The following is a 16,292-nucleotide window of genomic DNA, read 5'->3' as shown; positions in this document are numbered from 1 at the left end:
AGGCTGAGGCAGGAGGATTCTAAGTTCAAGGTCAGCCTGTGTAATTTAGCAAGACCCTTTCTCAAAAAAAAAAAAAAAAAAAAAAAAAGTTAAAAAAACAAAAACAAAAACAAACAAACAAAAAAAAAAAAAAAAAAAAAAAAAACAAAGCTGGAATGTAGCTCAGGGGTAGAGCACTTTCCTGGCCTGTGTGAGGCTCTGGGTACTGCCATAACAAACAAACAAAAATCAAAACTGTTTGAATGATGGCATTAAATTTTGTTTGATATTGTTAAAACAGTTTTCTCCACTTTTGCTACATAAATAACATGTAAAGAAACCAGATAAACTTACACTGTCAGGATGACCCCTAAGTGATCCATACAAAGTGCAATAATTTTTTTCTTGGCAGTTACACGTCCTTTCATAGAAAGGAAATAAGGTCTAGGGAGTTGTGTCTCTTGTTTCCCTTGAACAAAGAAATTGTGAAGATTCAGGGTAGAACAAAGGTACCTCAAGTGGAAATTCCATTAACTTCCCTTCATATAAGTATTCCCCCTCTCTATCTTAGTGATCTTAGTGATTCTAAAACAGAAGTTTGGTTTCAAAATGCATGTAAGTTTAAGAAAAACTACTAGAAAAATATTCAAAATCTTAAAATGACTCATCAGAAATCTGTTTATATTCATCTTATATAACTAAATATAAAATAAATGATAATGAATTACTTCTCTCTTCTTAATACTAAGTTGTTTTAGGCTTTAGTGCTCTTTGAAAAATACCTTTCTTTTTTTTTTTAATTAGTTTTCTACTGAACTCTCCTACCTGCGTTGTCATTTTCTAAAATTAAACACAAGGTTCATCAGGAGGTTTTCATTCATGTCTATTGAAGAAAACATAGGAGGAGAGAGAAGTCTTTCTTTATTGGAAAGAAAGGGAATTGGCAGGATCTGGCAATGGTAAAATATGTGAGAGAGAAAGGGAGAGAGAGAGAAAGAGAGGGAGAGAGTGGGGAAGGCATAAGAGGTAACACAATAATAAATTTTGGAAGTAATTCAGATGCCTGCAGTTAGGAAATCTGTAAGGGTCTGAGATCACTATTTTCCTCCCAAAACAACAACAACAACAAAAAAAACCTATGAATAATGGATATATAGCTCTGGGCATAATTTGCAAATGGCAGCTGATTACCCAGAAACCTGGAGGTATAGTTGAACTAACAGTGGCCAGTCAACGAAGAAAGAGCATAGAGTATTTCTATTTTATTCTTTCATTTTTTTTTTCCTTTTGACTCTGTTTATCCAATGTCACTGGGCCTTAATTCCATGAGCTGAAAATTAAGATTATGTTCCTGATGATGCTGTGGTGGTCTGGCAGCTTGACCGACGTTCAGATATAAGAAAGAGAACAGGCAGAGGCCTGGTTACAGATTGTGTTTCCACATTACAGAAAAAAAAGGGGGGGCGGAGAACAACAGTAGGGAAGAAAGGAGCCAACAAAGTGTGGGAAATAGCATGGTCATGTGACCAGGGTCATACCATATGCCCCTTCACCTCTGACCTTGCCATTAAATGGGTAACTCTAGTACCAAGAACTTCTCTTCATTGTAGCATGTGGGCAGAAAAGGAGGCCTCTCCAGTCTCAACTCTCTTGTGCCTAAAGTAGAGCAGAAGGTCAACTTTAACTACAGTCAACTCAGAAAGGATAGTTAGACACTTCTGTTCTTTTCACCATGAACCCTGCAGCAGTCATTTTTCTTTTTCCTAAGTCATTCTAAAGGAGTAGACTTTGAAACACAGGTGTACTTGTGAAAAGAATATTTAAGACAGAAGAGGAGACATAGATGGCATTTTCTTTATCTCCTCTGAGTTCTACATTTAGCACATGGTTAGAAAAGAAACCTAAGCAGATTTCATTAAAACAAGAGGAAAAATATATTTCTATTGTGCACTTGTCCCCATTCAGTTACTATTACTCCATGCTATATCAATCTTCTTCCTTTCAAAAGAGTTACAATTTCTAATGTATTCATGCTTGAGTTAGACATACAGTTCTCTCGGTTATCTGTGAAGAAACATTTGGTCTAGGCCGTTATTTCCTAAAGCATCGCCCATCTCATCATTGAATTCTATCAATAAATGTTACCCATAGAGAAATAAATAACAATTAAAATGGATACTGTTTTCAAAAATTTTTAAAAAATATTGGGTCAAGCAAACATTTTAAAATACATTTCCTTAAGTCAGAACTTCTCAGAACATTTAGTGTACTACCCTTCCATGTTAACTTCTAGACAGGACACAATTTGACTAAGAAAACTTTTCTTCCAGGAAAAAAAAACTGTGAGGCTCGTGTAATGAGGAAGATACTTTAGCTTACTGTAACATACACAGGCTTTCTGAAGTGGATGCTATTTCTTAAAGGGTTTTAGAGTAATTCAGCATGGCAATAGCTGCATTCTGGCTTTAGTAGCTGCCCGCTAAAAGTATATATGTTTTTCCAGTGTGATTACTAAAATAAGTATGAACATGTCTCTTCATTTTTGATAAAAATGGGAAAAAATCACAAGAACATGTAATCAAACCAGATAACTCAATAAGAATTTCAGAAAAAGTGCTGGGATTGTGGCTCAGTGGTAGAGTGCTTGCCTAACATGCATGAGGCCCAGTTCCATCCCCATCACCACATTCAAATAAATGAATAAGATAAACAAAACAAAGGTATTGTGTCAATCTACAACTAAAAATATTAAAAAAAAAAAGAATTTCAGAAACAGACGCAACATTCAGTAATAACTGAGGAAGCAAAAAATCAGCTCTACACTGAATTCTCAGTGTTTTCAACTGTAGAATGAAAGGAAAGATTGGGTTTGTCCAGATTTCCCAAGTATGTTTGATTTTTTGATGTGGGAATAGAGGTTTCAAATGGGCCAGAGATTGTTAAAAATTCAAAATCCTCAGGTTTAAGTTAAACTTAATGAATGTCTGAGGGTTGAGGAAAAAATAGAGTCAGATAGACATAGAGATAGGTAGCAATAGGGATGGATACAGAGGTGTTTCAGATCACTCCACTTTTCAGGAAATTTTGGGAAACCTTGGGGAATATGATATCTAAGACTCCTTTGAATTCTCTAGTATGAGGTCTGACTGCTTTTTGGTGAACTCTCTAAAGACAATTGGATTTTAAATGGTTTATTTTCTAACTGCATACTTTCCAATAGAAATGATACCATCAAAATATAGGGACGAAGAGATAGAGGGAGAAAACACGTTACTCACAAATTTGCCACCAATATAATCAATGAGACTTTTATTATTTTATTTTATTACTTTGTTTTATTTTACTTTCCTTCATTTTGTATATTTTTTCTCAGTACAGTTCCATGATTGAATTTGCTGACTAACTCAAGAAATAGTACATAGCTGCTTAATGTTGACCAGGCCTTGGGCTGCTGGGGTAATGTGAAAATACTATGTGCACTCTACTATTCTCATATCTGACACAAATCCTTGGCCTGGTTCTTATCCTGTGAAACATGAAAAACTCTCTCCTTCTGCTGGCTGCGGTACCACTTGGCAACCCACCTGTTACCATATGTTTGTCACAACCCCTACGCCAGGAGGGAAAAGAAACAAAGAGACTCTGTATCTCTGTGTTGCCTTTCTCTGTCCTTAGGCCTGACTTTTATCTCAAGACTCATGCTACCTGGGGTGGTGACGTTGGGAGAAGAACTGAACCATCTTGGCAACAGATATCCACATTCTTCTGTGCCTCGGTCGCCATAGCAACCAGGCTATTGCTATGTACTCCAAGCTAAATTATTTTTACCTGTCTCTTCTGACCACTCGTACTTTTACTTCAAGCATCTATTTTCAACCCAGTTTCTTTGGCTGACACAGCTGTGTAAAGGAGAATGTACTTTTTTCTTCACTTCATTTAAAAATATATAAAGAGTGTACAGAAGTCAAACAGGTGGTTTTTAAAAGCAATTACACATAAATGCTTCCTCAAAGCTCTGGCTTTTATTCAGAGGCCCCTCAGGATTTCATATGAATATATTATTACTGCATCATATAGAAAAATTTGGAAATATATGGTTTTGAGCAAATTAAGCTATTTAAGTGCACATTTATTTTAATTTGCAATACATACCAGTACATGCATGCAAGTATCAATATGCATGTAGCATTTAGTGAAACAGACAGAAAATTAACTTTTTTTGCTTTTTTAAAAAATCCCACCCTTCTTTTTATAAAATAACAAACACCCTTATTTCATATTTGATATGTTTATGGCATATAATATGCTTGTGATTGTCAATTATTACTAAAATGTCCATAACTTTTGCTTATTATTGTTTAGGTTATAGACCAAAAACTCCCAGAAAACATAATCTAGGAACTTAAATCTCAAAGCTTTGCATTTAATCAAAGGCCCTTGGAGGCAAAGACCTTGATTTATATATTTTTGTATCAGCCATAGCATCTAATGCTAACTCACATTTTGTAATCACTCACACATATTGGATCCCTAATTAATTATTCAGATGAATGTGCTTTGTACCTACTTATAGCATCCAGACCTATTGCTTTTCATTTCAATTTGCATGTATACACAGTTTATAGATCAAGCCCAGAATGTGGGAAAAACATTTCATGGGGATTTCTGTGTTTCTGAGCCAAGTTTCATGGTATTCTACAGATAGAAGCAAGATGATAGATGCAAAACAAACACCATGTAAATTGGTACTGTTCAGAAGTACTTTTTTATTCCTCTGTGCATTTCAGATTCAATTTTGAATTTCGTGATCATTGCTATTTCTGGCAGTTCAAAATGATCTGTACAGTTCTATTGAGGTTTGTATGAAATTTAAATCAGTTCAGATGTAAACTGAAGTTTAGGAAAAAAGTAATTATTGTAGAAGGCTTGTGAATTTTGTTTTCTATAACTTCAAGAGTGGAGAATCGATAAATTTCTAAAAAAGTGTGGCAAATTTGACTTCTGAATTAAATATGATTTTTAACTCCTAACATTTTTATTGAAAAGTATTACCACATATAAAGTCACATTTAGTTTGTAATTGTGTTTGGAAGGTTGTATAATCCTGTCATTGAAGAAAGTTTAGGATTAAATTTATCTGATTTGAGGGATTAAGGAATGTATTAAGAAACTTTGTATTATTATGACTAAGATGATAAATAATTTTATATATTAGCTAATTAGATGATATCACTGTTATTTCTCCATTAAAATTTCTCTATTATAAATCAATTTCAATTCCTAAAGAAGTACAAAATAATCAATACTTGTTTTGAAGTCATTGAATCATATTGAAGAAATTATGCATATATTCATGAGGGTCAAATTTCAAAAGAAAACAAAGGGCTATAATCTTCAAATTCTTTTTATGTCAATAATATCAGTATGAGTTTGCTTTTCCTGTAACTAAGTACCAACAAAATCCCAAATCCTACCGTCTTTTCATATTGCATGTACTTGTAACAAGTACAATTGGCGTGCTAACCCTTGAATAGATTTAGGAAATAAATAAGCAGAACAGAATCATAAAGAAGGTTTGCTTACAGTCTAAGAACCTTACTTCCCCAGTCAGGTGATCTTGGTTTGAATGGTACTTCCACAATTTACTATGTGGGACACAAGTTACTTCTTTTCTCTGATCTCAATTCCTCCTCTATTAAGTGGGGATGATAATAGTGCTGAGTGTCATGCAGATTAAAGCTGATAATTCACTAAGCCACTTAGCATGGATCCTGGCACATAGTAAATACTTAATCAATGTCAGCTACTATTAAATTACCATAATTCTATTTTCATGTAAATAATATACTTGTGTGAATCCTAAATATTGGGGATCTATTTTACTTTATAGTTCTACATAGATTTAATGATTATATGACCTTTCATACATTCAGACATTTCTTCCTGGTGACCTAAGTCTTTTTGTGATTACATTTCAAACTAATTTTCTTGAACACTCTCCGTAGGAAAGTCATAGGAAATTTAAACTTGTAGACCAACAGTAAATCTTTTTTTTTTTTTTTTCATCTTCTGTTACCTCGATTAAAATTTCTTGATTAAACTAGACTTTCTCATACATTTTATTTTCTGATGATATCTATATGGCTTTTCATTAAATTCACCAGATAATCTTCATAAGTAATACAGACTAAATTGTAGCACTATTTGGTCATAACTTGACCATTACTAAGTTGCAGGGGAATATAAACTACCTTTACTTTCATAATACTGTTGCATTTATTATACTAGCACTTGTAAATGCTGTTATTATATACTGTTACATAGTGGTTATCCAAGTAATTTATAATGCCTTGAGTATTAATATTATGTTTTATGTTTTGGTGTGTCTATCACCTACCCAGAACATAATGTGTATTCAGTGTGTTTTTGTGTACATGTGTGTATGTGATTGATGCTATTAGTACAAATTTTTTATCTTCTTTATCGCAATGAGCCAGTGTTGTTTGTTTTTTGATCCTCAGAGTCTCCCCTCCTCAACTCCATTTTTCTGGGTTGGTTGTCAGTTAATGCGCTACATATTTTTTCCACTTGAACAATGATCACAGGGCCCAAATTGGTCAATCAGGCTCCTCATTCTCTGGGAATGATAAGAATACTAAAAGAGAAAAGGACTTTTTCATTAAATCAAGGAGAGTCTGAGAAGCTTGCTCTCCTTAGGAGTGGAGTTACTTCAGTACAGAAGAAAGCTTGGCCAAGGGAGGGAAAAAATGTTCCCAGTTGTAGAAACAATGAATGCAGCTGTCCCCAAGCAGATTTGCCCCTCCACTTCTCAGTTATGTGACTCAATACACTGCCCTTCCTACTTTCCTTTCTATGGGTGGAAGTTCAAGCTGGGTTTCTATTACTTCATTTTGTTAAAGAATGAATAATAAAGTCTCACATGCACTGCCAAAAAAGTTTTAGAATGCATAATAACATGTTAAACTCTTTTGTTACTCCTGTGCATATTCAGGGAGAATGATGTGACACAAAACGTGTCAAAGGTGAACATGAAAACAAAATGATACATTTCATCCTAAAACTTAGCATAACATTTGGCCTGGAAGTAGCCTTAGGAATAATTAAATCTTAAAAAAGTACAAAAGTTTTTTTCTTTTTTCTTTTTAGAATGGGGAAACATAGCCTAGAAGTTTATCTCAACTGAAAACTGCAAATGCACGGTTAAACCTTCGTTTTGTTTTCTGCCACCTTTCTTCCAATTAATTGTTTTTTCTCTATTGCTCACTGGAAATTAGTAGAAATGGCCAGCCAAGCAGAGTGTGGTAGCACACACAAGTAATCCCAGTGACTCAGAAGGCTGAGGCAGGAGGATCATAAGTTTAAGGCCAGACTCAGCAATTTAGCAAGGCCCTCATCAACTTAGTGTGAATCCGTCTAAAAATAAAAAAAAAAAAAAAATAAGATAAAATAAAAGGGCTGGAGATGTGGCTCAGTGGTTAAGTCCCCCTGGGTTCAATCCCCAGTACCAAAAAATTTTTTTAAAAAGCCAGTTCCTTGTCTCCCTAAAATGCAGACAACTGCAAATTAGCCTATACACAACCCTCCTCAGCTAGTAATATTTTATATTTCCTCCAAAAGAGTAAAGAAGGTCAGATGAAGTACAGGATGGTGTATTTCAGAAGTTCAGCCTGTAAGAACAGCCAATGAAAAAGGTCTATAGACACAAAACAGCAGCAAGAACTAGAATCATGCCTAGGGGAATAATTTAGAAGACAGAATTTGCTTTGGAGATTTGGGATTGCAGATTCACTCTTGGTAATTCTATCCAATACCCTCAGTAGTTTATGTCTGAATTTTAAAAAATCCTACTGTGTGTCATGTATTTTACTAGGCACTAGTAATACAAACACTTCATGCCTCATCCTATAGACCCCTGCCTAAGTATGCCCCACTCTAGATTCTTATACCTGATCTTGGAAATTTCAAGTTTCAAAATTCATCTACAAGTTTATATTCCTCCACTACTGCCAAGTTTATAAGATAGGGAAAATTTCCATCCCTGGCACCCTGTCCCATTTATCTGTAGCATAACATTTCATACTGCTTCATAATACCTATGTAATCTACCAAACTGTTTCCCTCTCTTCTTTGAGGCAGAAAATTGTTTTTTAACTCTGAATTTTCAACACCTAGCATTGTACAAATTGGTTCTTAATACAGGCTTATTGAGTGGATAAATTAATGCATGAATGAATGGCTGAATGAATGAATAACAATATGGTCCCTGATATGAAAGAGCTGTAACCCAGGAGGCAACAAAATAATTGGGTAATTCTGATGCAATGTGTAATAGAGATAAAATCCAAACAGTATGATGGAACATACGAGCAGAGATTAATTTTCTTTTCATGTATGCCTTTTTCTCTTGATGTCTGGTCTATTGTTTGTGCACTGAGGGAGTGTTTGAAATTCACATTGAATGATCATGAATAAAAGCTTGACAACTTTTGTAGAAAGTATTACCATACAAATCTATTAAGGGAACAAAATAAATAAGAACATTTGATAAGAAAACATTCCTGATTGACTAAAGCAAATATGTTGAGAATTTCTGGAGGAGAATCTCCCTAAATTTTGTTTCACTAACAAGTTATTTTTAGTGATAGAGGTTTAAGTGATGTTATATGGAGTGAATATGGAAATTCCAAAGATAGTTATAAATAGAAAATTTCAAAAACACTAAAAGAGAAAGAAGCATAAGATAGTTCTGTTTTCAATACTTAAATGAAATTTCTAGAGGTTATGCCTGCAGAAAAACTTTCTCAATACTTGATCTTTACCTCCTTTCGTGTGGCATGTGGAAAATTGAAAGGCTTGTGATTAAGAGCTAAGAGGGCTCTAAAAATTATATAGAATGTTCCTAACTTTTTTTTCAGTTTCTTATTTTACTTTTATCTAGACCCTCACCATTTTTTTTACTAAGACCAGAACCATATAATTATCCTACTTGCCTCTAGAATTTTCTTCCATTAACTGAATTTTCGTATTGTTACAAAAAATGATCCTTTATAAACACAATGCAATTCTAATCTTCCAACACCCTTTAAAAGCCTTTGCTTGTATTATCCATCTCCAATTTGAGGTACTGGGAGAGTAGGAGGGGTGTACTCCAGAACTTGGGAGAAGTGTGGGCAATTTCAGGAAGACTATGGAGCCTTTCAATGGGCCTTCGATCTACTTAGTGGTGAGTAGTGTTAGTCTGTTTGGGCTGCTATAATAAAATACCATCAACAGAGTAGCTAACAAACAACATGAATTTATTTTTCCCAGTTCTGAGGCGGTGGAGTCCAAGATCAAGTCACTGGTAGACTTGGCACCTGGTGAGGGTTTGATATATTGTGTGTAGATGACCTTTTCATTGTGCCTTACATGGCAGTAGGGACCCAGGCAATTCTTTTGCAAAGGTACTAACCCCAATTATGAGGTTCCACCTTCATGACCTAAAGCCTCCCAATGATCCCATCTCAGAACACTGTCACACCTAGGATTAGGTTTCAACATATGAATTTGGGGGAGGGGGAACACAATAATTTAGTCTATTGTAATAGTTTAAATTTTTAGAATATATTTAAACAAATATTATAATATTACAGAGCTAAATATATAAACTATAGGGATTTTGAAATATGAAGCGCGAGACCTAAAAATAACATCAAGCTTCTGATGAAGGATGTTGCATTTTACCAAGGTACTTATGTAAGAATATAGTAAAGAATCATCTAGAATGGAAAGTTCCCATTCTCTCCTTTCACTGGCCCAGGAAGGTGTTTCTATAACTTTGTTCTTGTTATTTTTTTCTCTATGAAATCCCTTCCTTTGGTCAACTTCTTCCTTCCTCCCTCCTTCCTTCCCTTCCTCCCTTCCTTCTGTAAAATTTGATGAACTCCACTTTGCCAGGTATCCTATGGGCCCCTGAGGATGCAGAGATAAAGGTTACTCTTCAGAGATGATAAGGAGAGTAAGAAGATTCATACAGTAATAAAATAATAGTGATGAACGTTGCTTGTTATGTACTTAGCACCATGATGAAACATTCCACATGGTATTCTATTTAAGTCCTATATCAACCATGAGAAATAAGTTTTGTCAGTCCTTCAGATTGCCTCAGTGTTACTCTTGTCCCCATGGTACACAAAAGTGACTAAGCCAGAATTATAATACATGCCTGTTTGATTCTGATTTATGCTCTCAAACATCACTTACTAGCCAGTTTGATAAATAACTTTCTTGATCCAGCATAAATATCCAAGCCTACTTTGTTTTCTCCTCTGAAAAGTCTCTCCTTAAAGCACAGTTACTTCCTCCCAAACCTGTGATCCTATACTCTTTATTACCATGCATGTCATTGTGGCTATCTCTATACCTGTTTCCTGTTACACCAGGATGAGAAAGCCCCTAAGAAGGTGCCTTCTCTGATCCACATGAGCATTGCTCTCCTGGCACAGTGGATCTGCTGGGTGTGGCAAAACAGGGGCCTGTGGTGGAGCAACTCATGAGAGCATTGCTGACATCACGGTTGGTGTTTTGTTTGTTCTATAAAGAATACAAATGCATTTTTAAAATTAATATAACAACTTCTGCAAATGAAAAGTGTATTTTAATTTCTAGATTTCCAGCGTCTTCTTTAAATTGGAAGATTTGGAAACATTCATTGGTCAAATATTGCTACCTGGCCACAGTGGGCTGGAGATGAGTAGCAGCTCCTTTGCTTTAAAGAGCCCTGTACTCAGGAGTTCTCACCATACTGAGTACTATCTGTGCTACTCTGTCAACTTTACTCATTAAGGCCACTTGCAGAGTCCTGACCCTAATATTTCCAATCATTTTTCTATCTCTTATCAAGTCTGTAAAATATTTTAAAGAGAAAAACCATCATGAGTAAGATTCAAAGTTATAGAAATGGTGTAAATACAATTTGCACAATGGTAGTCTTTTTATTCAAAACTACTGTCTAACTATTTTACCTATAAGTGAAGAAAAGTGAAATTATAAGAGTAGAGCACCTCATTACTACACAAACATGGAAATATGTACTAGGGACGTTCTCATAAATGGTACATGTGATTTCTCATTCCAAATAAATATAGATTGCTCACATCTGTTCATAACTGCTTCATTGCCTTTCATAGCTACTTCAGCTCACACATAAGGTTAGGTGCAGACAGCACTATAACATATGTAGTGATTAAAATAACAGAAACAATTTATTAGTTCAAACTCCTCAATACCTGGGATGGAGATTGGGGTCAAGTTTACCTATATATTGTGGACAGTTTATACAAAGACTTACTAAACAAATACAATAAGTAACTTGTTTGTATAAAAATTGCTTACTTGACAAATTTTAGAGTCATGAATTCCTAACAATGTAAGTGCATTGTAAGCAAAAACTAGGCGCTGCTTAGGTTGGTATTTTGATATAGTAAGTACAAATCATATTTATATCTATTCTATGAAGTAAGACCTCATCTAGATATTACATTGTACTCTAGCTCAAGTGGCAATATTTATTAGAAAACAGTAAAACATTGTTCCTGTGCAAATGTATTGTTTCACTCTGACTTTTCATCATCTCAGACAGCTATTTCCCTAGTCAAGTGACTTACAGTTGACTTTATCTGGTATAGTTGATCTAAAAAAGAGGCCATATCTAAGAGTGAATCCCAATTAGTCCTCTAAAGCGTCAAGAGACACATCCATTGTATTTTTAAAAATGCTTTAATAACATGAGACTTGGCAGCAAAACAATAAATGTCTAAACATGATGAATAGCAGGCTAACAACCTCTACAACACAGTAACAATACCAGTTACCCAGTTCTGCTTGATCTAGTAATACATAAAAATCACGGTATACAGCTTCATTTATTACATTATAGGGTCACCAACATCTCAAGACAAATAGGAGTATATATAAATGTCTTACCTTTGTTGATAGTCATTCAAAAGAAAACGAATATGTTTTATGGTGCCGAAAATAACCTCAAAAATAGTTGAAATTGATAGTAAAATCATGTCCTACCTGGGTAACTTTCTCTGTTACATTGTGTGTTCGATCTTTAACCTTGGGTGCAATAATAGTTTTATCTGAAGAAGGAGGGGATGTATTCTTTTTTTCAGTTTTGACATCTGAAAAATTCAGAGTGAGCTGTGGAATCTTGTTAATGGTGCTGTATTTGTTGAGGTTTGAATCTGACGTGGATCCCAGGAGGCTTGACTTGATATGATTAAAAGGCCCTAAAAAATTGGAAAGCATTTTTTAAAAAATAATATTAGAAGGAAGAGAAAAAAAAAAAAGAAATGGTCCTAAATGCCCTGTTAATGACCCATGACCAAAGTGACCCTGATTCAATTGTGACTAAGTACAGTCAGTTGATACCTGAAGACAGGGCTTAGGGTCGCCTTCTGTACAGGGGGCAACATGTGAATGAGGGAAGCTAAGACAGGGTCCTAGATGTGCATCCAGACAGCAAAAGGCAGCTTGAGCTGTTAACTGGATTCTTTAATTAAGGGCTGTAATAAGAGCAAAAACTCTACTCCCTGTGACTGGCCAAATTATACCTTCAATGTTTCTAATAAATTTTGTTTTATAGTCTGGGGATTGATTACTCAAGCATGAGTGTGCCTATGGTTAAAATCATGTTAGCCTTGAAATTTATTAATGAGTTTTTTATCCTACACCAATTTGGGTTACTCCATTCTCTGTGTCACTGAGAAGGGACAAGCCAACTGGGTTTTGCATATGCTTCTGCTACTTTTTGAAATGGTCCACGAAGTCTAGAAGAGTTAAACCCAGATGAAGCTGAGAAGTTCCCTTTGTGTGTGTGTGTGTGTGTGTGTGTGTGTGTGTGTGAGAGAGAGAGAGAGAGAGAGAGAGAGAGAGAGAGAGAGAGAGAGAATATGAGATCTGTGATGTGAGTGTGTGTACTCGATCAAAAACCCCAGATTCCTGGGTGGGACTATTAGATCTTTCTTTTCTTTTCATTTTTTCTTTCATTTAGACTTAAGACTGAATGCTTTCTAAGAAAAAAAGAAAAGCAACTATAAAAACCATACAGGAAGAGTGCTCTGGCAAATATAATTTACAATAGAAGTGACAATAGCTATGTAACAGAATATATGTGGGTAGTTCCTGGTTACTTCTCATATTCTTGACAATGTGCCAAGATTCCTGGTTCCCTTATTGAAGATGACTAGATTGACCAGCTACATCTTTTGAGATGAATCTATTGTCTGTTGCTTATGAAGAATCAGGAAATGCTCCAAAGAGTTTCTTGTGTGATGGGTATTACTAATACCATTATCTAGCTCTTAAAATTTTTATCAGGAAGAATTTTATAAAAATCCTGAGACCATTAGTGTTAGACAGTATCTTCCTACATCAGAGAGTGGTTAAAACATACAAATGGCATGGATGACTTTCCTAGTGGATGTGTTTTGCTTTATGTTATCATTTCTCCTGTTCAGAATTAAATATACACATTGCAGTAATTAAAACATACTTTAAACATCAACAAAGAAACACTTTAAAATCAGATATATTGACTTTATATTTTTGATTCCAATAATCAATCAACTCATGTCAAATATAATGTTAAGAATACCAATTAGTATATTCATGTTACTGTGGGGAAAAACACTATATTTCTTTATAAAAGTTTATGATTATTTATTATTATGAAAGTTTGAGGTAAATTTTTAAAATGTTCCAGTATTTAACAAATATTGTATTTCTTGAGCTGCAGTGCGATTCACTTTCTCTGTTTCCCATGAAATTATTCAAGTCCATTAGTTAAAAAGTGTCATTGAGCTCTTTGGGTATTTATTGCCTCAATTTTGCTGATTTGTATGCAGATACTCTTGCTCCTACTTATAGCATAGGATAGCAATGTATCACAAAGTGGCACCAAATTGGTTCATTTTTAGATAGGTCTCTCCAGGTCCTTGTAGAAGTCTCTACCTCACTCACTCATATTTTACTGTAATATATTCCAGATAGTGTTTTCCTGTTGGGAGGATTTTATTTCTACGTTTTAGACACATATCTTAACATTTAAAATGTGAAAAATAAACCAGAACTTCAAACTTCTTAAACATTTCCCTTTTCTTAACTCTAATGCTATATTTTCCCTCCTAATAAAGTTACTTCACTATGCACAGGGATACAGACAAGGGACTAGAGATGGTGAGCTCAGGGATATAGCTAAATTTTGTTAAAATCCTTTAAATCCATCTTTCAATTCTTTTTTCTACCCAGTTCTTATTTATGTTGTATATCTGTAGCAAATTGTCTTCAGAGCTCTTCTGGGTAAAGCAGAGACCATCTATGATGATAATAAATGGAAAGACACCATTGGTGTACTTTGGTTGTCCTGTGATCAGTTGTAATAAACTCTAAATTGATTACACTCATAACCAAATGGTCTCAACTATAGTAGTACTTCACCCAAGGGGGCATTTGTTAGGGCATTTTTTGATTGTCACAATGATGGAAGAATTTAAATATCACAATTCTCTCACCTTGAAAAAAATTGCCTTGCATGTTTAAGGACATCTGTGTTGATTAAAATCTGTTTATAATGAACTGAGCCTTGAACCAGTTTAATCAAAATAGAACAATTTACTTTTTACATGGCCTTTCTAAACATTAAAATTTTCAGAGCTACAACTAACGGGAAGAGAAAATATTATACATCATTTTGTTAATAACTTTATTAAAAGTTGTTGGCTATTTTAGAAAGTTATTTTAGTGATGCATTGCATGTGCCATTTGGGTGATGAAAATTTCTGAGTTCAGGTTACAGTCTGTGTTTGTACTTGACACATAAAAACATGTAAACTAAGAGATTTGAGTCTCCTTTTTTCAGTGTTGGGTTCAAGTATTATATTTGCAGATAATTATAGAAATAATACTAAAACCATAAACAAAATTTCTTTCAAAATATTCTTCATTATTATTTTTCTCTGTACATGTGAAATGATGTGTGATTTTTTTTTTTTTTTGGCTAATAAGACTTTTTATTTTGCTATCGAACCATTTTCCTGCTCTATCATTTTATCCAGCAATTAAGTGGAATGTTTTTTTCACATACTTAGTGTTTTTAAAAGCATTTTAATGTCTATGATTATTGTACTATTATCTCTAGCATGGTTATATTTGAACCCTAGCATATTGAAATAGATATCATTTGATTATAAACTGCCTTTCTCTTATTTCTCCTTTATATTACAGTTATGGAAACATGTTGATCTTTCAGAAATGGTTAAATTTTCTCTGAATTTCATTTTAGGACAGTAAAATAAACAAAACATTTGAGGATAACAAAACATTTGGTGGATCAATGAGACATCAGTTCTGATACCGTTGAGAAACTCTGATATAAGGTCGTACTCAGAATTTATAACTCTATTGCAATCACTACTTTAGCTTATTAACTGGTTGAAAATGTTCTAAACAGTTATTCTGTTTTTCTTTAAACTCTTAGACTTAATCTAAATTTTCTTTTAAATTGATAAATGTAAGGAATTCAGCCTATACTTTGAATAAAATATGCATGCTACTTAGATAAGACATTTGCAATTTATTTCATCCTAAATAACAAAAAATCATTTTGTTTCATTCTATGTCTTTGAATCAGATGCTTAAATGTAGAAGTATTTTAGAGTCTGCAAGATGAATAGCATTAGCTTCCATTCTTGTAAACTCTAAAATCCAACAACAACAAAAAAAAATTTCCAAAACTTAAGGTAGGAATTAACAATATCTTTATTTCACCAGTCCTACATCTAAGCTGATAGAATAATAGTCCAAAAGGGCATGAGAATCAAGGACTAGAAATCAGAATACAAAGTTTCCTACCTCCTAGGTCTACATTCAGAGAGGCCATGGTGAGGATTTAAAGCTGAAAAGCAGCCTCACTGAGTGAACAGATGGGATTTAGGATGCTAATGAAAGAAAGAAGAATAGCCTGAAAAACAAAGTCAATGAATTAAAGAAAACAAATGGCCAGAATTAGAAGGAAATCATAGATTTAATATAAAGGAATATGAAATTCAGAAGTGTACAGGAGAAGTTCATGTTCTGTATGGACCATCTGCAAGATGCATGGCCAGATTTACCTTTTCAGTATATTAGGATAAAGTGGAAAATCATGACCAAGTAGTGGGTCAAGTTTTAATAAGTTACAAATGTTTGATTAAAAATAAGTAGGACAGTGTTCAGCAGCAAAGAAATACCTATACCCTAAGATCAAG

At 34.2% G+C, this 16,292-nt stretch overlaps 1 protein-coding gene across 1 annotated transcript in view; it reads right to left on the bottom strand.

Annotated features, from left to right (window-relative positions):
- Kcnh7 (potassium voltage-gated channel subfamily H member 7) overlaps positions 1–16,292 on the bottom strand; it is a 462,823-nt gene that overhangs the window by 102,848 nt on the left and 343,683 nt on the right. Inside the window, exon 6 of the mRNA XM_027938014.3 lies at positions 12,061–12,275. Within this exon, the coding sequence (XP_027793815.2) occupies positions 12,061–12,275 (215 nt within the window). The remainder of the gene's footprint in view (positions 1–12,060; positions 12,276–16,292) is intronic.

This window comes from Marmota flaviventris, chromosome 11, assembly GCF_047511675.1.
Source record: "Marmota flaviventris isolate mMarFla1 chromosome 11, mMarFla1.hap1, whole genome shotgun sequence".
NCBI classification, from domain to species: Eukaryota; Metazoa; Chordata; class Mammalia; order Rodentia; family Sciuridae; genus Marmota; species Marmota flaviventris.
Note: the sequence above shows the minus strand (reverse complement) of the source record. Positions and strands in the feature narration are given on the sequence as shown.